General features: G+C 43.5%; 1 protein-coding gene across 1 annotated transcript in view; it reads left to right on the top strand.

The window, feature by feature from the left end:
* snx7 (sorting nexin 7) overlaps window positions 1-24,086 on the top strand; it is a 33,364-nt gene that overhangs the window by 6,229 nt on the left and 3,049 nt on the right. Inside the window, exons 5-8 of the mRNA XM_083995850.1 lie at window positions 870-1,068; window positions 3,210-3,409; window positions 4,606-4,692; window positions 8,936-9,088. Coding sequence (XP_083851976.1) covers window positions 870-1,068; window positions 3,210-3,409; window positions 4,606-4,692; window positions 8,936-9,088 — 639 coding nt within the window. The remainder of the gene's footprint in view (window positions 1-869; window positions 1,069-3,209; window positions 3,410-4,605; window positions 4,693-8,935; window positions 9,089-24,086) is intronic.

The raw sequence follows: 24,086 nt of genomic DNA, 5'->3' as shown, positions 1-24,086 counted from the left end.
CTAGAGACTTCATTTAAACTTTAAACAGTAGACACAAGTCTTGTGTATTGGCGTATTATTCCACATTTTGATAGGTCATAGTTTTTGATCAATCCCTGTTCAATGAGTCCTTACAGCGATGATGGTCTGTGTTTTGTTCTGATAGGAGTTACCGTTTTGTCAGAATAAGCCCAAATGTGAGACCGGTGCAGAGGCAGAAAATCTCTCTTTTTCTCCACGTTTCTGTCTGCCTCAGCCTGGGGGGGCCCCTATCGTCATTGGCAACCAGCTCAAGTTGCCGTGGTAACCTCTGAGCCTCAGGCCAGAGCTCGTTAAGGTTCATAAACAATCCACCTGGCGCTCGTTAACATGTTTATAAACACACACCAGGGTTTCCACTACCAGCTCAGCAGCATCACGCAGCCTCGTTAAAACCTGATTAAAGGGACAATGAGGAGTTTTGTTAAAGTGAAGTGTTTCCACACTACATTTATGAGCCTCCGCACCGTGAAATTCTTTGACCGGCGCAAGACAGACTCATGTTTTCATTCATCAAGAATTAAAGTCAGAGGTTGGAAGACGATCACATACCGTCGTAGTTCCCACCATAAACGGAGATTCGGCGGCGTTATTCTCATGACTCGCCACGAAACCGAAAGTAAAGAAACGCTGGTCGGCTCGCCCAGCATTTCCACCACCACTAATAATAACAAAATAACCATAGAGACAAAACCATAGATTTATCTAAAATGGACCATTAACAAGTGGTAACGGAGATTCATCCACATTAATATCAGACTTTTTTATTGTCGCAGAATTTTTTGTTCTGCCGATGGAGAAACTCCTGGTTGTCCCTTTAATTAACCGTGTGTGTGTGTTGTGTGGTGCAGGACCTGGCGTCCCACAGGAAGCAGGGGCCAGGCTTCCTGAGCAGGATGGGGGACACGGTTCGGGCCGTGGCCAACTCGGTGAGAGGCCTGAGGAGCCGACCGGAGGAGTTCAGCTCCATGCAGGACTACGTGGACGAGTTCAGCAACAAGGTCACGTCTGTGGACAAGGTCACGCAGAGGATCATCAAGGAGCAGAGAGGTGCTGCTTTTCTTCATCTTCTTTGATTTACTCAAATGCAAGGACATTGGCCGCGTTTCCCAGATTTGTTAAGAAGCTCTTAGCGCTAAGATCTTCTTTGGAGCGCTCTTAAGAACGCTGTGAAAGAAGAACGTGTTTCCCAGAGTCGCTCTTAGCTTAAGAAGATCTTTCACTAAGAAGGAAATGTAAGATCGAGCTGACCCACTCTTTCGAGTCTTCTTAGCGACGTTTTAGCACTTTTTCAAGGCAAATCAATATCACACTAAGCAAGATTTAAACAGTGCACATCGTATGTTTAAAACATATTAAATATGTGCCGAAATAAAAAATAGAGATACAAAATAAAATAAGAACAACAAATAACCTAAATATGAGGAATAACGTGTGCTCTGCACATCAGGCACACAAATAAAATTAATCATCATGATTATCATTTATCATAATTTTTACGCACACATCCACGTCCCATATCTGCATGAACATCAAAAACAACCGTTCTTAAATCAACCCCTAGTGTCGCTGTTGCATGGTGTTTTTATGCAGTGGGCAGCTTCTTGGTGTGGTGGGGGCATCGCAAGCAAGGGTCAGTGTCACGGAGTGTGGCAGCCGTGACACCGATCCTCCCGTGCCATGTTATACTGGCACTAAAAAGACTGTCACGCATTAACACTCCACTGCCTAAATATATATGTAGCCTATATACATATGTATAGCATTGATCATTCAGTGATGATGAGAAAAGAAAAACGTGATGACCACCAAAATAATTTTCTATTGGGTGGATTTGAACCCAGACCACAGAAATGCTTCAACTTGCAGTGGGGATACTCTATCAAGTGACCTATTTGCTACCTTGTGTTTTCATCCTTTCCAGAGTTGTCTGGCTGTAAACCAGCCAGCCCCTGCGCACTTTTTTATTTTTATTTTCACACACATCAATCACATGGTCACGCAGCCGTCTGGCCGCATCTTTACGCAGCTGTGCCGTGTCACCTACGGCCAGTCCGTCACTGCCCGTGACCAACGCGGCAACAACAGCGGAGAAGTTTCTAATCAGGCCCGCCGACACCTGTGTTAACCCCATGTTTGACAAGTGGAAATCCCGTTTTCGGTTTATTCATCGCCCGTCGGTGCGGCTGCGCTTGTCACTGTGTGTGATTTATGCGCGTAATAGGTGGCGTGTGATATAATAATCGATTTGTCTGGCATCGATTGATTCAGTTTCAGTACTGTGGTGGTGGACAGCTCCCGTTAAGAGCTTCTTAAGAAGCTTCTTTGGCGTGATCTTAAGAAGGCAGTTAAGAACGCATCTGGGAAACACCCGTATCTTAGCGCTCCTTCTTAGCCGAACCCTTCTTAAGAGCCTTCTTAAGTCCTTAAGAAAGATCGAATCTGGGAAACGCGGCCATTATCAATCCATATTCAATATTCTTCATGGGGGGCAAGCAAGCATGTTAAGTTAAAACCTTTAAAATGTACCTGCTACAATTTTACAACTTTCACCAAAAAGTCGCCCAAATCCTTTAGAAACCTTTCTACAAATAAATCCAGTGCAAATTATGAAGTCCACCATCTGTTTTCTTTCTTGTCCTGCAATCTTTGCTCAGTTGACACCAAATTTGCTGAGACTGCATCTTCAGACCGTCCTCCATAAAAATACCACCCGGCTTTTTGATATATATATTTGTAAAATGCATGAAAACGCTTTTCTTCTTTCTGAAAAAAAAATTGCAGCTTTAATTTTCAATATTATTACCATCAGTCTTTACTCTGTTTCCTCATTTTCACAGCACACTGAGAGAAATAAAGTGTTTAGAGCCAGATGATCAATAATTGATCAGCTGAGAAACAACTAAATTAAAAGAGGAAGAAGGAGGAGAAAGAGTTGAATATAAAATATCTCTGATAATAAAAGTTTGAAGAGGAAAAAGCAAAGTTTTCAATAATGTTTGGAAATCAATAATCATCTGTCACTTCATTTACATTCAGTGAACTCTCATTGGTGAATGGTTGTTTTCTTTTGTCCAATGAGAAGAGGCGTTTAACCCTTTCATCAGTCAAGGTGTTTTTCTTGACGTTGCCGACCTCGGAGGCTGAGGTTTCCTGCGGTCAGTGAACGCCTCGTGTCCTGTGTGTTGCAGAGCACCTGGACGAGCTGCGTCAGTACGGGCCGACCTACGGCCAGTGGGCGGAGTCGGAGCTGCAGCTGGCCGAGCCGCTGAGGGGCGTGGCCGGCTGCGTGGAGCGCTGCAGCCACGAGACGGAGCAGCAGATCCACCAGCTGTCAGACGTCCTGGTCCCCGCGCTGCACGAGTACGTCCTCTGTGCCGAGACGCTCAAGGTCAGTCCACACACATGAACGCACCTGAACGCAACAGAATGCAACAGAATGAGACTAAACGCACCTCAGGGTTTCCCCCAGTGTATTATAAGCCCGGCGGGCCGCCAGCTGTTACCGGTTAGCTGGCAGCTGGTAGCTGGTAGCTGTTAGCTCGTAGTTCGTAGCTGTTAGCTCGTAGTTTGTAGCTGGTAGCTGTTAGCTCGTAGTTCGTAGCTGTTAGCTCGTAGTTTGTAGCTGGTAGCTGTTAGCTCGTAGTTCGTAGCTGGTAGCTGTTACCTGTTAGCTGGTAGCTCGTAGCTCGTAGCTGGTAGCTCGTAGCTCGTAGTTCGTAGCTGTTAGCTGTTAGCTCGTAGTTTGTAGCTGGTAGCTCTTAGCTCGTAGTTCGTAGCTGGTAGCTCGTAGTTTGTAGCTGGTAGCTGTTGGCTGTTAGCTCGTAGTTTGTAGCTGGTAGCTGTTAGCTCTTAGCTCGTAGTTCGTAGCTGTTAGCTGGTAGCTGTTAGCTCGTAGTTCGTAGCAGGTAGCTGTTAGCTCGTAGTTCGTAGCTGGTAGCTGGTAGTTCGTAGCTGGTAGTTCGTAGCTGGTAGCTGTTAGCTGGTAGCTGTTAGCTGTTAGCTGTTAGCTCGTAGCTGTTAGCTGTTAGCTCGTAGCTGTTAGCTGGTAGCTGGTAGCTGGTAGCTGGTAGCTGTTAGCTCGTAGTTCGTAGCTGTTAGCTCGTAGTTCATAGCTGGTAGCTGGTAGCTGGTAGCTGTTAGCTGGTAGCTGGTAGCTGTTAGCTGGTAGCTGTTAGCTGGTAGCTGGTAGCTGTTAGCTGGTAGCTGGTAGCTGTTAGCACGTCGTCCCCTGCAGCGTCAGAGCTCTTGACTCCTGTGAGCCGAGACGCTTTATGTGAAAATGATCCATTGTTTCATTTTTCAGCTCGTAAGGTTCGCGTTTACACACGTTTTTTTTTCACTCTGGTCCAAACAGTAGATTACAGAGTATCTTTGGTAAATCCGTGACTGTCTCGTTTCCATGACGACTGACCGGAAAAAGACGCGTGTTACGTCACATGACTCCAGATTGTAAAAATCTCTGAGGAAAAACATAAAAAATCTCCGAGAAATAATGCTAGACTTTAACAATGGAGACACCAGGCAGATGTTTTTAGACAGTTGATATTATTATTATAACTAAGTCTCCTCATGTCTCTGTCCCAGGCCGTGATGAGACGCAGAGACAACATCCAGGCCGAGTTTGAAGCCAAGAACGAGGCGCTGGCTTCGAGGAAAGTCGACCCAGAAGCAGTGAGTGTGACTCTTTACCTCCACACACACACACACACACACACACACACACACACACACACACACACACACACACACACACACACACACACACTGCAAAAACTCAACATCTTTCCAAGAATATTTGTCTTATTTCTTGTCAAAATGTCTCATTTCTAGTCAAAACTAAACTCTTTCCACTTAAAATAAGACTCATCACCTAAAAATGAACTTGTTTTTAGATCATTTTCACTTGTTTCAAACAAATTTTCACTTGAAATAAGTAGAAAAATCTGCCAGTGAAAGCAAGTTTTTTGTGCTTGTAATAAGAAAGAAAAACTTGCTCCACTATCAGATTTTTCTACTTATTTCAAGTGAAAATCAGCTTGAAAGAAGTAGAAAGTGTCTAAAAACAAACTGCTTTTTATGTGATGAGTCTTATTTTAAGTAGAAAGAGATTTGTTTTGACTAGAAATAAGACAAATATTCATGGTAAGATTTTGAGTTTTTGCAGTCCACATACAGAGACACACACACACACACACACACACACACACACACACACACACACACACACACACACACACACACACACACACAGAGACAGATTAGGTGTAATAAAGCGGAGTTATAGTGGAGCAGCAGCAGCTTCCTGGGAGGATTAAGTGAAGCTCCCGGCTCGTGGACTGGAAGCTCGTCCTCGTCGATATTATATCTGCGGGTGTGAAAGCGGCGGCTAATCGCAGCGTAATGAAAAGTTCCCAGATCCTCTTCAGACGCCGCGGCGCTCCCAAATGTCACGAGACAAAGAGCCCAGATGGAAAGTTAGACGAGCAAAGGACAGCGCTATTTATAAAGTCTTCACCGGAGCTGCAGAGCATCCTTCAGGATATACGTGCACCGGTGTGTGTGTTTGTATAGCCTATGTGTGTGTGTGTGTGTGTGTTGCAGGTGTGCGTCCCCTCACCTCGCTGAAATCAAAATCCATCTGTGAAATTTTAATTAAGAAGCAGGACTCAGATATTCCCCCACAGACTCTACTCTAGTCGCCTTAATTAGTGTGTGTGTGTGTGTGTGTGTCACTGCCTCCTTTAACTGATCTGTGCTAATGAGAAGAGAAAAGACTTTGTCATGTGTTTCTATGTGTGTGTGTGTGTGTGTGTGTGTGTCGGGGTCTTTGAGTTAATTTCTCAGTGTGTGTTATTGATCAGACGAATCAAGACGCTCGACAGGAAACAGGAAGTGATCAATAGAAACTAACGATCAGTGAAGTTCAGAGAGTGAAGATGAACTCAACTCAACTCAACCTGCTGTAAAACTTCAGAGGTGAAACACACGAGTGGCGGGAAACACAGCGTTATAAATAAACAGCGTTATGAGTTAAAGGGACAATGAGGAGTTTCGTAAAGCGAAGTGTTTTCACTAAGGTTGTTGTATATCTCCACCACTGAGGCCGATTCGATACGCATCTCGATACGCTGCCACCGATACGATACATTAACGATACACTGAAGCTCCCGTCGATACGATGCGATACGATTCACTCCTGTTCACGATGCGATGCGATTCAAATGCGATTTGATAACGATATGACTCAATTACAAAGAGATTCGGTTTGATATGATGTTTGATACAGTTGTGATACGAGAGTTTCTTAGCCCACATCAGGTTTCTTACCTCAATACCACTACTCTGCCTTACTCTCTGTATCAATGTGAGGGATGTAGCCTATTGGTTAATTTTAATGGGGCAAACAACTCATATTTGAAAGGTATAGTTAGTTAGTATAGTTATATATGCTAGACTTATACAAATGAAATCCAGCTTAATCATCACCTATGGGCTTCTAGTCCTGTGTGGTGGTAAGTCTGCATTTTGGTCTTTTGCTATGTTTTAATAATTATAACTTTATTTATATAGCACCTTTAAAAACACAAGTTTACAAAGTGCTTCACAAAACAAAATAAAAGAGACAAGTCACAGATGTTGTGATGTGCACGGGACATTTCTGGGTGGAGAGTCTGTGTTTCCTCTCCAGCCAGTGACAGAGCTCAGGTGAAGCTCAGTGCAGCAGAGCAGAGCTAGCCCAAACACTGTCTATATAACACGAATACCTCAGACTTAAAGTCATAAGAAAAACATGACAAAAAACAAACATACACCAATGGTTAGAATCCATTTGTCCCGGCATCGGTAGCCATGGTGGCCGCCGTGTTGGAATTCTGTTGACAAAAAGCAGCTACCTGATTGGTGCAGCACGATCACGTGTCGAACCGTGGCACCGCTCGCGACCAAAATCTTATTATTACGCTCTGAAGAAAAATAGTTCTGTGTAAAACATAACGCTGTTACTGTTACGCTACAACAATCGACTGGAACTCTGACTGATGGATTATTGATTGATTTATTTCTGTCCAATCAGGACGCTTCAAAGTTTTCTACACAGTTCAGTAACAAGATGTAAATAAATTATAATAAATAATTAAAAAAACAGACATTTCTCAGTGTCAGAGTCCAACTCCTCCACTGGTTGGAACCAGAACCAGAACATGAAGCGTTGAAGCGTCCAAACCGACCCACTCACTGTAGATCCAGTCTGTCTCTGTCCACCGGCTCACAAGAATATCTGTCTCATTTCTAGTCAAAACTAATCTCATTCTATTTAAAATAAGACTCATCACATTAAAAGCAGCTTGTTTTTAGACACTTTTTACTTCTTTCAAGCAGATTTTCACTTGAAATAAGTAGAAAAATCTGATAGTGGAGCAAGTTTTTCTTTCTTATTACAAACACAAAAAACTTGCTTTCACTGGCAGATTTTTCTACTTATTTCAAGTGAAAATTAGTTTGAAACAAGTGAAAATGATCTAAAAACAAGTAAATTTTTAGGTGATGAGTCTTATTTTAAAGGGACAACGAGGAGTTTTGGAAAAGCGAAGCGTTTTCACACTACATTTATGAGCCTCCGCGCGCACCGTACATTTCTTTGACCGGGCGCAAGACAGACTCATGTTTTCATTCATCAATAATTAAAGTCAGAGGTTCAAAGAGGTTCACATACCACCGTAGTTCCGACCATAAACGGCGATGCGGCTGCGTTATTCTCATGATTCGCAACGAAGGAAACGCTGGTCGGCTCGACCAGCACTTCCGCCACCACTAATAATAACAAAATAACGATAGAGACAGAACGATATATGCATCGAAAATGGGTCCATTAACAAGTGTGGGTAGCGGAGATTCATCCACATTAACGTGAGACTTTTTTATAACCGAATAGAAACTCCTCGTTGTCCCTTTAAGTGGAAAGAGTTTAGTTTTGACTAGAAATGAGACATTTTGAAGAAGTAGCTGCTGAGTGGAGCGGTTTGCTGCTCCGCCACCAGGGGGCAGAGTCTGGAAACCATCATCATCCTCAGCTTTATCTTTATCTTTATCTTCCAGCTCAGTCTTCTTCTGTGTGAAGCTGTTTCCTTTAAAACCAGGAGGAAACATTCAGATATTAACTCATCGTTGTGGTGTGAACTGAACTCACAGGTCAAAGGTCAAACAGGACTTTTCTTTATTTATTTTTTTAAATCTGTTTTTGTGACTGAACTCAGTGCAGCTTGTTACCAGGCAACAAGAGAAACTAAAACATGTGTTTAGAGTGAAGCTGCTCAGTCGGCCTGTAGGGGGCGCGGTGACGATAGATATGGCTGTGTGTGTGTCTGTCTGTGTGTGTGTGTGTGTGTGTGTGTGTGTGCTGTGAGAACAACATCTGGTTGTTCACCAGTGTTTTAGTTTTCACACAGTTCAGGTGAAACGTCTGAACTGACAGAGTTTAATAGACTTTATATATATTTATTATACTTTATAAGTCCCAAATTGATTTTTACCTGTGAGCAGTGAAACATTTCTTCACTTCAAACCGAACTCAAATGAATGAATAGTTATAAAGTGGATGTGAAACACCGTCACACCGGACGGATCAGACAGATTTGACTTAATCATAATTTGAAGAAGAGTCGGGTGATGAAGCCTCTCAGGGTTTCACAGAGGAATGTTTAATAACAGCTGATCTGTGTGGAAACTGTCTTTAAAGCAGCTTTAATACATTTTTATTGTCACTGGTGGAAGGAAAACAAGAGCAGGAGAGTTTCTATACTGTGAGATTTATAAAAATACCTTTATTTCTCATGAAGTAAAACAGAAAACAGTGTGTATCCTCTGTGTTAACCCTGTGTGGTGTGTTGCGGTGTGTTTGTGTGTGTTTGTGTCCCAGCTGCAGGATGAGGTGGACGCGCTGGCGGACCGCGTGGAGCAGGCCAACAACGCCCTGAGAGGAGACTGGAGCCGCTGGCAGAGCAGCATGAGGACTGACCTCAGATCAGCCTTCATCTCCACGGCCCAGAGCAACGTGCAGTACTACGAGAAGGTGAGGCGCTGCACGGCCTGCTGCTCGTAGAGTCGTGTTGTAGTCATGTTGTCGATGTGAAGCGGTCGTGGCTCGATGGCGTCGCTACACGAGCTGCAGGAAGTCACGTAGAATCTCACCAAAACTCATTGAGAAGAACTCCTGACTGGTTAAGTTTAGTAAAACTGACGTGTCCAGGTGTAAAATAGGAAAAAAAAAAAAAAAAAGCAAAAAGTAAGTACACTGCAAAAACTCTACATCATACCAAGAATATTTGTCTTATTTCTAGTCAAAACTAATCTCATTCTACTTAAAATAAGACTCATCACATTAAAAGCAGCTTGTTTTTAGACACTTTTTACTTCTTTCAAGAAGATTTTCACTTGAAATAAGTAGAAAAATCTGATAGTGGAGCAAGTTTTTCTTTCTTATTACAAACACAAAAAACTTACTTTCACTGGCAGATTTTTCTACTTATTTCAAGTGAAAATTAGTTTGAAACAAGTGAAAATGATCTAAAAACAAGTTCATTTTTAGGTGATGAGTCTTATTTTAAGTGGAAAGAGATTAGTTTTTTTGCAGTGTGAAGCCATTGGTTGGGTTTAGGCACAGCTGAGTAAAGATTTCATGTTTTCTAGTGCGTTAGCTTCCTGCAGCTCATGTAGCTACACCATCTAGCCACAACCATGTGAAACTCAGAGCAGTGCATTGTGGGTAACTGACTGATTGTTGAAGGTGGAGGAAGTGGAGCGACTTCCTCTGGCAAGGCAAGGCAAGGCAATTTTATTTGTATAGCCCGTTTTTACAAACAGTTTGTCTCAAAGGGCTTTACATGGCATCGTAGCAACATCCTCTGTCCTTAGACCCTCACATCGACTGAGGAAAAACTCCATGGAAACCCTTTTAACAGGGAAAAACAGGAGAAACCTCAGGGTGAGCAACAGAGGAGGGATCCCTCACCCAGGACGGACAGACGTGCAATAGATGTTGTTACAGACAAGAAAACAGTTTACAGTTTGTCACAGAATGTGCGGAATATGGAAATGTTAGCAGGGGTTGATGAAGGCAGTCTCTAGTGGGGGGGGGGGGGGGCAGGGAGAGCCGGTCAGCTCGATGGGAGGACTGGGTGGCAGACTGGTCCATGGGAAGGGAGGGGAGGCCGGTCTAACGGCAGGGGAAGGGGTGGGAGGGGGGCGATGCAGGCGGCGGCTGGTGCAGAGAGATGGAGCTCCGGTGGATCTGCGGAAACACAGAGAGAGTGCGAGACACCAAGGCCAAACTACAAAGTACAACAGAAAATGACAGTTCAAAAAATATACTGAGGAGAGGAGAGGAGAGGAGAGGACAGGAGAGGAGAGGAGAGGAGAGGAGAGGAGAGGAGAGGAGAGGAGAGGAGAGGAGAGGAGAAGAGGAGAGGAGAGGAGAGGAGAGGAGAGGAGAGGAGAGGAGAGGAGAGGAGAGGAGAGGAGAGGAGAGGAGGAGAGAGGAGAGGAGAGGAGAGGAGAGGAGAGGAAAGGAGAGGGCTCTGTGTAACCAGATGTGTCCCCAGCAGTCTAAGCCTATAGCAGCGTAGCTATAAAGTGGTTCAGAGCTACCTGAACCAGCCCTAACTAAAAGCCCTGTCATAAAGGAAGGTCTTAAGTCTAGACTTAAATGTAGTTAGAGTGTCTGCCTCTTTGACCCATGGAGAGAGCTGGTTCCACAGTAAAGGAGCCCGGTAACTGAAGGCTCTACCTCCCAGTCTGTTTTTAGAGATACTGGGAGTCACTAACAGACCTGCGTTCTGGGAGCGGAGTGCTCTGGTAGGACAGTAAGGAATGATTAGTTCTTTCAGATAGGATGGAGCTTTATCATTAAGAGCCTTGTAAGTCAGCAGAAGGATTTTGAAGTCTATTCTAAATCCTACAGGAAGCCAGTGGAGAGAAGCTAAGGTGGGAGAGATGTACTCTCTCTTCCTAACTCCTGTCAAAACTCTCGCTGCGGCATTCTGGACCAGCTGGAGACTCTTTAGAGAGTTTTTCGGACATCCTGACAGGAGAGAGTTGCAGTAGTCTAGCCTAGAAGTGATAAATGCATGCACCAGTTTCTCAGCATCACTCTGGGAGAGAATATTCCTAATCTTAGTGATACTGCGCAGATGGAAGAAGGCGGTCCTAGTCACGTGTTTTATGTGGGAGCTGAAGGAAAGGTCCTGGTCAAAAATGACTCCAAGGTTCCGCGCGGTTGTACTCGGGGTCAGGGTGATGCCATCTAGAGTAGCGATCTGATCAGAGAAAGTGTCCCTGAAATGTTTAGGTCCAAACACAATGACCTCAGTTTTATCTGAATTCAGTAGCAAGAAGTTAGAGGACATCCAGGATCTAATGTCTTTCAGACAGTCTTGCAGATTGATGAGCCGGCTTCTGTCATCTGGCTCTATGGACAAGTAGAGTTGCGTATCATCCGCATAACAGTGAAAATTGATTGAATGCTTCCGGATGATGCCACCTAATGGGAGCATGTAAAGAATGAAGAGGATTGGCCCTAAGACTGAACCCTGCGGTACACCATGCGTAACTCTGCTATACTCTGAGTGGTCGTTATTAACATTAACAAATTGAAACCTGTCAGATAAGTATGACTTAAACCATTTCAGGGCGGGCCCTTTAATCCCTATTTCATGATCTAGTCTCTGCAGCAGGATGCTGTGGTCGATGGTGTCGAATGCAGCACTGAGGTCCAAAAGTACAAGAACAGAGACGAGACCTCTGTCTGAAGCTATAAGAAGATCATTAGAGACTTTGACAAGTGCTGTTTCAGTGCTATGGTGTTCTCTGAATCCAGATTGGAAAGCTTCAAAGAGCTCGTTGCTGTGCAGATGTTCATGTAGCTGCTCCAGGACAATCTTCTCAAGGATCTTAGAGATGTAAGGAAGGTTGGATATAGGCCGATAGTTGGCGAGGACATCTGGGTCAAGAGAAGGTTTTTTAAGTAAAGGGTTAATGACAGCCACCTTGAAGGCCTGTGGCACGTAGCCTGTGGCTAAGGAAAGATTGATTTGGTTCAGAAAAGAAATGTTAATTAAGGGAAAGACATCCTTAAGTAGTCTTGTCGGGACTGGATCCAGCAGACATGTGGCTGACTTGGAAGAAGTAATTGCAGAAGTTAAGTCTGACAGGTCGATGGGAGAGAAGCTGTCCAAGTGTGTACCAAGTCTGGGAGGTGCTTCTATGGGTACTGTAATCTGTGGTCCATTACTAGCAATTTTCGTTCTAATATTAACTATCTTTTCGGTAAAGAAAGTTAGGAAGTCGTTACTGCTGAGAGTTGGAGGGATGGATGGCTCAACGACACTATGGTTCTTGGTTAGCCTGGCCACAGTGTGTGGACAGATTCTGACCAGAGCACACTCTGGTCAGTGTTCATGTTTATCTACATGTGATAATGACTCATTGAACAGTTAGTTAGTAATACGTTTATTTGAAAACAGGGACAGTCACATTAATAACATAACAGCTGTAAATGCGCCAGAATTATCCAAGAGGCAGTTTTTCATCTGTAGTCCCTAGACAGATGTTAAAAAGTTACTGGCCAAGGCAATCTACAAAACATGCACAGCAATTAACAACATGACAAAAGAACATAATAACATCAATCAAGACATTCCCAAATCATGCAGCACAAAAACTCATGACGCAAGACACATCACACCACAGCAAAGCAGAAGCACAGACACAAACTGCATGCATATTGCGCACACAATAAAAACAAGACCACAATAAGACATGCATGCCGACACATGAAGGCAGACGGACGGAGATAGCTTAGCATCAGTCTGTAGCCTGGTCCGTCACTTTATCGTTTCCCCAGAAACAAGAAACTCTTCTGTTAAACCTGCAGCAGCTCTGTGTCTGAGTGTGTTGAGTTGAGCCTTCAGGGTAGAAAGACTCAGACCTGAAGTAGTTGGTCACTCAGTGTGTTTCAGTCTCGGAGCGTCTCAGAGTTCAGTTCTTGTCCCAGTCGACGTGCAGCAGGTAAATCTGATACCTGGTGGTGTCTCCTCCTCAACACCAGGTGGCGCTACCAGTCGTTTCAGCAGCTTAACACAGACTCCTTCATGTTGACTTCCTGTCACTGAGTTAATAACTGGATATAAAGAACTTAGATGTCTCAGCTACTCTAAGTTTTTTATACCCTGAGCTGAAAATATAAACAACTGACTCAGGTCATTTATGTCTTTATAAAACATCAACATCAGCTCTGGTGTTTTTTGTTTGTTTGGTTTTCTTTTGTTGGTCTTCTCTGCTCCACTTGGTGTCGTCTCGACTGTTGTGACGCGTGAACACGTGCGTTGTCCAGTTTCAGTCAGATGAAAAAGGTGAAAACATGCAGAAGAAAACTGGTTTCAGATGAAACAGAGGGAGGAGGAGGAGGAGGAGGAGGAGGAGGAGGAGGAGGAGGAGGAGAAACAGAGAGATGAGATGGAGAAAAGCCAGTGTCCACGACAGGAGAAAAGGATGTGGAGGCAGAGACAGGATGAGACTGTGAGGTTGTTACGGTAACAGTGACACTCCTGGTGTTGGTGTTGGTGCAGCTGAGCCAGCAGAGGGCGCCACAGCTTCATCTTCATCAGCTTCATCAGTGAACACAAATCTATAGATGTATGGGCGTCTACACAAACCACAATAATCAACACAATCAGCATCTAAACCTAAAACAACTATAAACTGTAACCAGAACATCTTTATTAATCAAAGTTAACACAACCAAACTGTATTTAAACACCAAATTGACCATGAAACATCCTGACTACACATTATCTATAGATTGAGAATCAAAAAAAGACATTATGGAAACAAGATTATAAGATAAAAGATGAAAAATATCAAATATATATATATAGGATAATAATAATAGAAATAATAGTAAAATCTTCTGTGTTTATGTTTTTTAGAAACCTGCCTTGGGACTGTGGCTGAAATTTAGCAGTTGTGCGAAGTCCGGCACATTTACACTGATGCTTAATGCGTCAGTGTTGGTGAATGTGCACCGTCCCAGTTCAATAAATAAAGAAATGAAATGAAATAAGAGTAAGAATTAGAATAAATTATAAATAAAAACATCCACAGTGTTATTTCCCTTGTACAGTGTGTAGCTGAGGAGTCAGAGCAGTGACATCATCACTGATGGAGACTCAGTAACTGAACATTAAAGAGCTTTTAGTTCAGAGATGAAGCAGCTGCTTCTCCTTCATCATCCATTCATCAATTCTTTGATTATTGGTTCAGATCAATATGAATCTGAGTTCCTTTCTGCTCCGCTCGGTGTTCAGAGAGACACACACACACACACACACACACACACACACACACACACACACACACACACACACACACACACACACACACACACACACACACACAGTAGAATAATGTAGAGAGTAGTGATGTCACGAGTACGATTATGGTCAGAGTAATAATCACGGTGTTACGATTATCACGATTATTCTGCATTAATTCTTTTCACAACACTATTAATGTGTAAAATCAAATACAGTCAAAAAAAAAATTACATTACTCACTGTTTACACAAAATATTTCAAGTATCTATTAATTTATGACCAATTATTAACCCCCCAGGGGAAGTGTTTGAAATACTCAGGTCATAAATTGTCATTACGTATTGTTTTTTGTTTTGTTTTCTTTAAAAATACAAATGACACTAACATTTAAATTCCTACCAATTCAATGTTTCATTAGTTAAATGAACCAGTATCTGAGCATTTACCTTTATTTTGGCGCAACATCTGCCGATACGGTTCATACATCATCTTTTTTGGGAAGTGACGGTATTTAGGAATCTTTACGATTAAATAATTAATTGTGAAAACAAGTAATGGTGACATCCCTAGTAGAAATATGAATATAGATTAAATATTAAACTCTGACACAGATACAAAGCTGTAGATTATAGAACTTTATATTATTATTATAAGAGAAGGAGGAGGAGGTTGTGTTCTGGTGAGAAGAAAGAGGAGAAAGAAGTCCTTTATGGGATTATTTCACATCAGTGTGTGTGTGTGTGTGTCTGCGTGTGTGTGTGTGTTGCTGTCATATTTGGGGTTTCTGTGTGTGTGTGCAGGGGCAGGACGTCTCTCTCTCTCCTGCAGCAGCTCTGACAAAAACACTCATCACCCGCCACGGTTGCCCCCGGCGATCTAACGCCACGCAACCAATGAGAGCTGCTGTGTGTGTGTGTGTGTGTATATGTGTGTGTGTTTGGGACACCGAGCGGCGGCCGTGATGTCGTGTCGCGTCCCGTTGTATGATTGGTCGACGTCTCAGTGGGTTTATGTCACACACACACACACACACACACACACACACACACACACACACACACATGAACTTCTGAATATTTCAGATAAAAACATGAAATATGAATGAATGAGTCTCAGAAGCTTCAGGAACAATAACAACATTCAGATTCCTGATGAATTAAACAACAGTTAAATAAACTCTGACCGCTGATCAGATTTAACTATCTTTAAAGGGATAGTTCAACATTTTGTCAAATTGTCCCATCACCATAATCCCTATAGTCATAGCAGTAGGTTCGTTACCTTTAATTGTTGGTGCAAGCTGTTTTTAGAACGGTGGAGCAGAGCCGTGAGCTGCTCAGAGCTACACTACGGAGGCTCATTATGGGATTTCTTTGGTTTCCCTCATCAAACTCATCAAATACACAATCCAACAACTCCACAACGCTCTGGTGGACAAGTTGTGAGCTGCACATTCACCACGCTATGAGATAATAACACAACGTTACCACACAGAGTTGTTGTAGAGGGAAATTCATGTAAAACCACTGATGCACGTTGCCTTCAGGGACAGTTTTTCATCATCAGTCTCTGTATTTCCCTCTAAAACAACTCTGTGTGGTAACGTTGTGTTATTATCTCATAGCGTGGTGAATGTGCAGCTCACAACTTGTCCACCAGAGCGTTGTGGAGTTGTTGGATTGTGTATTTGATGAGTTTGATGGAGGGAAACCAAGAAATCCCATAATGAGCCTCCGTAGCGTAGCTCTGAGCAGCTCACGGCTCTGCTCCGCCGTTCTAGAAACAGCTTGCACCGACAATTAAAGGTAACGAACCTACTGCTATGACTATAGGGGTTATGACAATGGGACAATTTGACAACATGTTGAACTATCCCTTTAAATCTACTGTTACGGCTTAGGGCTGTAGCTGATATCGGAGCTCAGACTTTGTGTTAATGTGCAGTTGCTGTTTAACATCACACACAGAGTCGATGACACACTGAGTGATCGTTACCTTCAGACTCAGGTATCGATCAGTTCTCACCTGTTCATCCTCAGAGACCAGTGAAGTTTGTCTCCATGTAGAGTTTATTATCTGTGTCCCATCCTTCTACCTTTATTCTGAAGGAGCTTTAAAGCAGAAGTGAGTGATCCGGTGGTTTTGGCTAATGCTGCGTTCCAGGCAGGCTTTTGAAACCGTAAGTTACAGCTTCAAGTCACAACTTACGACTTTGTAGCGTTCCAGGCAACCCACTCGTGTTTCTCCGACCTGTTTTACCTGTGAAAGTCACTATAACGGCCACTCGTAACTTCTGACCCGTGAACTCGTACCAGATGGAACTGGTACGACTTCACAGGTCAGAAAAACACGAGTTACGGGTTGCCTTGAACGCACCATTATGTCCTCGTCCCTACGTCACCACATTCAGGCGCATCCCTTGGCTGCACACACAGAGAGGACTGCCCCTTTATGCCGTTCTCTCTCCTCAGTGGATAAAGGTTGTAGGATACAAGGAAAGTTTTCTCCTGGGCTCAGAGCAGAGCAGAGTGACTGACAGACCCGTGTTTCAGACCAAACACTCTATAGAAGTGATTGCTGTCGGAAGATACAACTATTTAAGACTTAGATTAACACAAACATTCACCTTACTTCTGCTTTAACCTCTTCATGCAGAGGCCATTTTTGGCAATTTCAAACCTGTTTTTGTATCACTGCAGTTAAAGCTTTATAACTACAGAAAAAACTCCCAGAAAACGATGTTTTGTATGATTTGTCTAAAAAGAAAAGATCCCTGTGTGTTTCATATTGAGAGCTGGTGTTCTTGGTCTTCATATGGAGACAGGCAGATGTGTCGGCACAGCAGAAGACCATAGAGTTTGTAATTATGTGACATCAACAAGAGGTGGAGAATGAAACTCATTCAGTGTTCTACTGTCCTTTCTATGACTCTATAAGACAAAAACTGTTTAGTAAAGTAGATCCAAATAACGAATTTGTGTGGTTAGACGATGCTGAGAAGCTAAAACATCTTTTTCAGTTGAATATATTTGCATTTTCTTTATTTCTTGAAAAGGCTTGTGTAACGGATGTGCACTCACTCCACCCATAAAAGACGTGCTAACCAACTTGCCAAGCGGTTGTCAACCTCTTGGCGAAGAGGTTAGCATCGTCGCCTTCGATGCGGGAGGTTGTGGGATCGAACCCCACCTAGGGCAGGCCGTGAGAAACACAACGCAGAGGGCCAGATATGACATCGGCTACACTTGGGCAAAGAGACGAAGAGCGATATGTCTAGTCTTTGTTTTTGTATTTGTTATTGTGTCTTGTAATCTCATATGGGATGGGCCACAGTGGTGGCATGACACAAAAAAAAATTCATTCATTCGCTAGAATCGCTACAGAACTTTAATCCCACAACTATGGTTTATGGCTTAAATGAAAGACAACCTTTGTTCCTTTACATCTATATCTATTAAATATTGAATTGAGTCATTCCATAAAAAATTGGGCTTCTGAAAATACATTTTTTTTGGGTGAAAAGGTGATATTTCAAAATCCTAATTATAAAACAGGTTGAATTTTACATATATGGTTCACACACTCCCTGTCCACATGTGTACCAAATTGTAGGTTGATATATAAAACTGCTGAGGCACTATAGAGTTTTACCACACAGTGTCCCTTGGTGATCTCCAGTGTGCCGAACCGATCCGTCCTGCAGAGTTTGTTTGTCCTGTTCCATCATTCTGGTTATTAGCCGAGGACACGACTCAGACTGCAGCTCGGCTCGTTAGCAGCTCGGCTCGTTAGCAGCTCGGCTCGTTAGCAGCACGTCGTGTTGTTTTATTAACGACTGTGTGAGCGGCCGGGAACAGACAGAAACTTCAGCTGATAGAACAGGAAGCATCAGGATCAGGAACGTTTCTCTGCTTCTGCTTTGACTTTTATAAACGTAATAACTCACATCAGTCTCCACAGCAACAGGAAACTCTCTGTTCTGTGATGATGGTCTGGTTAATGATCTCCAGTTGAGACAGAGGTCAGATGTTTCCTTATAGAAACACAACACTAACAACAGTTTGGACACAGTCATCGTTGTTTAAGTTGAAACATGTCGAATATAACTGACTTTCATCGAGGTGTTTTGTATGAAAATATAAAACTAAATATAATAGTAAGTGAGACAGAGACTCATCTCTTCATCATGGTCACTGTTAATAAAACTCACCTGTTAACACTTCATCCACCACTAAAGCATCACACAGGCCCCGCCCCTTTGACCATATTTGGATTAGCTGGGAGTCAGGGGGCGGAGTCAGATGCTCTGTTAGTGCTTTCACACTGGTTCTGGTTCCCGAACGCAACTTTGAACCGGCCGGCGCGTTCACACTGAAAAAATAGTTGTTTTTTCCTTGCGAACCGTGACATCATCAGTGGGCGTGTCACTCAGGACGAGCAGGAAAGCAGGAAGGAGAATGAAAGAAAGCAGGAAACCGTAACCATGTTATATACAGTAGCTCAGTAAAATAAAACTTACTGCAGACTGATGTGTTGATAGTAAAACATGTATTTCTTGATGTAAATGTGGTGGTTTGTGTCCGTAGGCTCCAGAGCCCCGAGGCAGCGCTGCTCTTCTGTCCAATACACACAGGAATATGCTATAAGGAAAAACAACTTAACCGGAACTGAGGCAGATCAGCTAAGGTTAAAAGTGTCAGCGGCGGTGGCCGAGGCTAAGGTCCCCCCCTCCAACCTCACCTTTGAGGAGAGGAAAGCAGTGACGGCTTTGAGCAAAGACCAAAACATTACTATCCTCCCAGCAGACAAGGGTAGATGCACAGTTGTGCTCAATACAACTGACTACCAGGCTAAGATATCTACATTACTCAGCGACTCTAACACTTATGAAACTCTGAAACGAGACCCGACCAGTGGCTATAAAAAGAAGGTGATAGAATGTCTACAACAATTACAAAAAGAAGGGGTCATTGACAAAACACAATACTACCGGCTTTATCCCCAGGATTCAATCCCATGCCTATATGGACTCCCCAAAATCCATAAAGAAGGGTCCCCGCTCAGGCCCATTGTCAGCAGCATAAACTCGGTCACTTATAACATAGCCAAACACATTGCCAATATCTTGGCTCCGTTGGTGGGAAACACCCCACACCACATCCAAAACTCTATAGACTTTGTGGGTAAAGTCCGGGATATACAAATGGAACCAGATGACACTATGGTATCCTACGATGTGACTTCTCTTTTTACCTGTATTCCAACTATGGAGGCTTCGGCCACAGTAAGAGAACGTCTCACACAAGACAACTCCCTGCAAAACCGAACAAAACTCAAACCCGAACATATTTGCCAGCTTCTGGATTTATGCCTGAACACCACATACTTCCAGTTCAACGGCAAATTTTACAGACAAAAACATGGCTGTGCCATGGGTTCACCAGTATCCCCTATTGTGGCAAATCTGTACATGGAGGAGGTAGAGAACAAGGCTTTAAACTCCTTTGAAGGAACAACACCGAGCCACTGGTTCAGGTATGTGGACGACACATGGGTTAAAATCAAAACCAAAGAAGTGCAAGCTTTTACCGAACACATTAACTCAGTGGACAAAAACATCAAGTTCACCAGAGAGGATGTCAAGGACAATAGTCTGCCTTTCTTAGATTGTGACGTCCATATGAAAAAGGACAGGAGCCTCCACATTGGGGTATACAGAAAACCCACACATACAGACCAATATCTACTTTTCGACTCTCACCACCCTCTGGAACATAAGCTTGGTGTTATCAGAACTTTGCAACACAGAGCTGATAACGTGCCCACCAGCTCACAGGCCCAAGGGGCAGAACACAAGCACCTGAGAGGCGCCCTCACAACTTGTGGTTACCCTAACTGGACCTTTGTGAAAACTGCAGCTGCTTCCAGAAAGAAAACCAGCAAAGTGGTTGAGAAAGAAAGACAAAACAAGAGAAAAAACATAGTCATTCCATATGTGTCTGGAGTATCAGAAAAACTCAGGAGGATCTTTAACAAACACCGTATCCCTGTGTATTTCAAACCCAGCAACACACTCAGACAGAGACTGGTACATCCCAAGGACAGAACACCACACACCCACAAAAGCAATCTGGTGTATGCAGTCCAATGCAACGAGGAATGCAAAGACCTCTACATTGGAGAAACAAAACAACCACTGCATAAACGCATGGCCCAACACAGGAGAGCAAACTCCTCAGGACTGGATTCTGCTGTTCATTTACATCTCAAGGAGAAAGCCCACTCCTTTGAGGACAGCAATGTCCAAATCCTAGACAGAGAGGACAGATGGTTTGAAAGAGGAGTTAAAGAAGCCATTTTTGTAAAAGTAGAAAAACCGTCCCTCAACAGGGGAGGAGGTCTGAGACACCACCTATCTCCAATTTACAATGCTGCCCTTTCATCCCTTCCCAGGAGACTCAACAATCTAGCCTCAAAGAACAACCACTGTTCACAAGTGGCAAGTGACTCCAAGGACTGCCGTTAGAACACAATAGGGCACTAACGAAGTCGAAACCAACTTCCCACCAACGACTGTCACTCCAACGACTGTCGTTGGCACTTGGAGCACAAAAGGGAACCAGTGACATCATCACCCTTGTGAAACGCCCACACAAGAGGTTAAATAGTGAGTCTCCACACCAGATAGTTGGACCAGTCCCAGCCTGGTCAGCTGCGTACATGAACTGATGAAGCCTCTTGGATGAGAGGTGAAACGTCTTCCTAGACAAACAACTAAGTCCAGTTGCTTTCGATTTAACCTCCTTTGAGATACTATGACCTGGACAAATGAGAATATGCACCGGCCTACACACAGGAAGCTTCACTTTACATTCAGACTAACTAATGCTACTGGTACAGCTGTTAGATTTCATCACTGAGACCAACATTTATCTCCTAGAAATAATCTAACCAGCCGGTGGTAAACCTCTAAAAACCTGCGGGTAAGTTAATTAGCGATGGTTTTCTCCCCCGGGATGACGACGGAGGTTGGCCGGCCGAGCAGCTCTGCAGACCGGCTGCTGTCTCTGTGATGTCCCGGTCGCTGCAGAGCTTCACTTCTCTGAAAAACATCGGAGCAAACTTCTAAACAGCCGTCGTTTGGATAAACTGGCCGTATATTTGGGATCTAAACAGTTACTTTCTCACATGAAAACATATTAAAACTTAATAAAGTAGTACGGTAGTTTTTTGCTGTTTCTTAAAGAGCCGTTGCTGTGTTTACTTCCGCCTGTGTGACGCAGAATGACGTTCTCCCACTTTGGTTCCACTAGCCGGTGTGAAAGCTGCTGGTTCACCAGACAGCACCGAGGTTCTGAGACTCCAGAACCGAACCAGTGCCAGAACCAGAACCAGAACCGAACCGTGGCAGTAGTTGCGTTTCCATCCACCTTTTTTTATTCGCATTTTCAATAATTGCGAATAAATACTTGGATGGAAACGCCAGAAATTTGAAAAAAGGCAGTAAATGCGCATAAAAGTTTTTACGCTTTGGGAGAGGGGATTTGTCAGCGTATCGATTAAATGAAAATGCAACTTTTTGCTATGGAAACAGATAATGTGAATTGAGCCAGAGTTTGTGGGTGAAGACTTAACCCAGCGACGTTCAAAGAAATGGCTTTGTTGTCAACAGATGCACATGGGCGAGAGGAGCGTAACCAAAACAGACTGCCACAAGCAGAAAAGCGAGCGGACTTGCACAGTTTCCTACTGTCTTTCTGTGTAAATATCTCATGTTACAACATGAAAACCTGCCGCTTATATTAAAGTGCAGCCTATATGTACAGTATTTTCTTTTAAAATGTAGCTGGTGCGGCTTATACAGGTGCGTCTGTAGTCTGGAAAGTACGTAAATTGTCCATGATGTTGAGTGTCAGCTGAGTGTCAACTGTTGGATACATTCATGCTCTCTTATGACGTAATCTCACGGCGCACCACTCCTCCTCTCCCAATAATCGCAAAACAATAATGAATGGAAACGGTCATAAATTCACATTTGCTTTTTGCGCATTTTCACAAAATCCGCTCTTAAATTCAATACATTTGGATGGAAACCCAGCTGGTGTGAAACCGCTATGTGTGTATTTACAGTGTGTGTGTTCCCTCGGGTGTTTCCTGCCACACACATACACACACACACTGTTGTAATGAATGAGAAGTGAGTTTGTACCGAGCAGCATCAGAACCAAGCGGAGGTGTCAGAGGTCGGTTTGTTATTCTGAGTGAAGAGAGGCGGAGATATTATGGTCTGTAGGGAGAGACGTGCACAGACTCTAAAACACTCGGTGAATATTAATATGTTGAATATTAAAGATGAGAATCTGCGTCAGAGACAAAATGAAACAGGAACTCACTGACACCAGCTCCTCTTCCTCTTCTTCTGGCTTTTATTTTGAAGGTCTAAAAACCATCTCAGTGTCGCACCAACAGGTTGGTGGCAGCCAATCAGAAGAGAGGAGGAGGCTCTGAGCCTCTTTGCTGATTGGCTGCCTGTCTTCTAAAGTGATACTGTATGGAGCTTTAATACAAACATCTACCTTTATTTTGAAGGAGCTTTAACACAAACATCTACCTTTATTCTGAAGGACCTTTAATACAAACATCTACCTTTATTTTGAAGGAGTTTTAATACAAACATCTACCTTTATTCTGAAGGACCTTTAATACAAACATCTACCTTTATTTTGAAGGAGTTTTAATACAAACATCTACCTTTATTCTGAAGGACCTTTAATACAAACATCTACCTTTATTTTGAAGGAGTTTTAATACAAACATCTACCTTTATACTGTATGGAGCTTTAACACAAACATCTACCTTTATACTGAAGGAGCTTTAACAGGTGTATTACAGGTGAACAGTGTGTCCCTTTAACACGACTCATCACCTCGGTAACTCGGCCTCAGTGACTCATCGTCCTGACCGTCGCCACGGCAGCAGCAGCGTTAACCAGCGTCGCACTGAGAAGGACACACACTGAATGATTTATCTATAAGAATCTAATAAGACACCTGCAGCTGGGAGGGAGTTATAACACCTAGCTGGAGGAGGAGGAGGAGGGATGGAGGGAAAGAAAAAGAAAAAGACAAAGAGGAAGAAGAAGTAGAGAATGGGTGAGGGGGAGGGAGGGAAGAGGAGGAAGAGGAGGAGGCTGGAGACTCAAAGACACAATAGGGTTTGAAGGAGGAGGTTAAATATAGACAGAGAGAAGAAAAACACTGAACATCACAATGAGCCTGAGAGATGGGGGGAGGAAGAGGAGGATGGAGGGAGAAAGAAAGAGGGAGAGGAGGAGAGAGGAGAATGAGGAAGAGAAAGAGGAGGAGAAGGGAGAGGAGGAATATGAGAAGGGAGAAGAGATGGAGGAAGAGGAAGAGAGAGGAGGAGGAAGACCAGATGAAGGAAGAGGAGGATGGAGAGCGAGAGAAAGACGAGGAGAAGGGAGAAGAAGGACGGTGAGAAGGAAGAAGGGAGAGGAGGAAGAAGAGGAGGAGAATGGAGAAGGGACAGGAAGCGAGAGGAGGAGAAGGAAGAGGAGGATGGAGAGCGAGAGAAAGAGAAGAGGAAGAAGAGGGAGAGGAGATGGAGAAGGGAGAAGAGAAGGGAGAGGAAGGGGAGGAAGAAGGAGGTAGAGGAGGAGAAGGAGGAAGAGGAGGAGA

This window comes from Trachurus trachurus (assembly GCF_905171665.1).
Source record: "Trachurus trachurus genome assembly, chromosome: 20".
NCBI lineage: Eukaryota > Metazoa > Chordata > Actinopteri > Carangiformes > Carangidae > Trachurus > Trachurus trachurus.
This window is presented reverse-complemented; position numbering and strand designations above follow the sequence as displayed.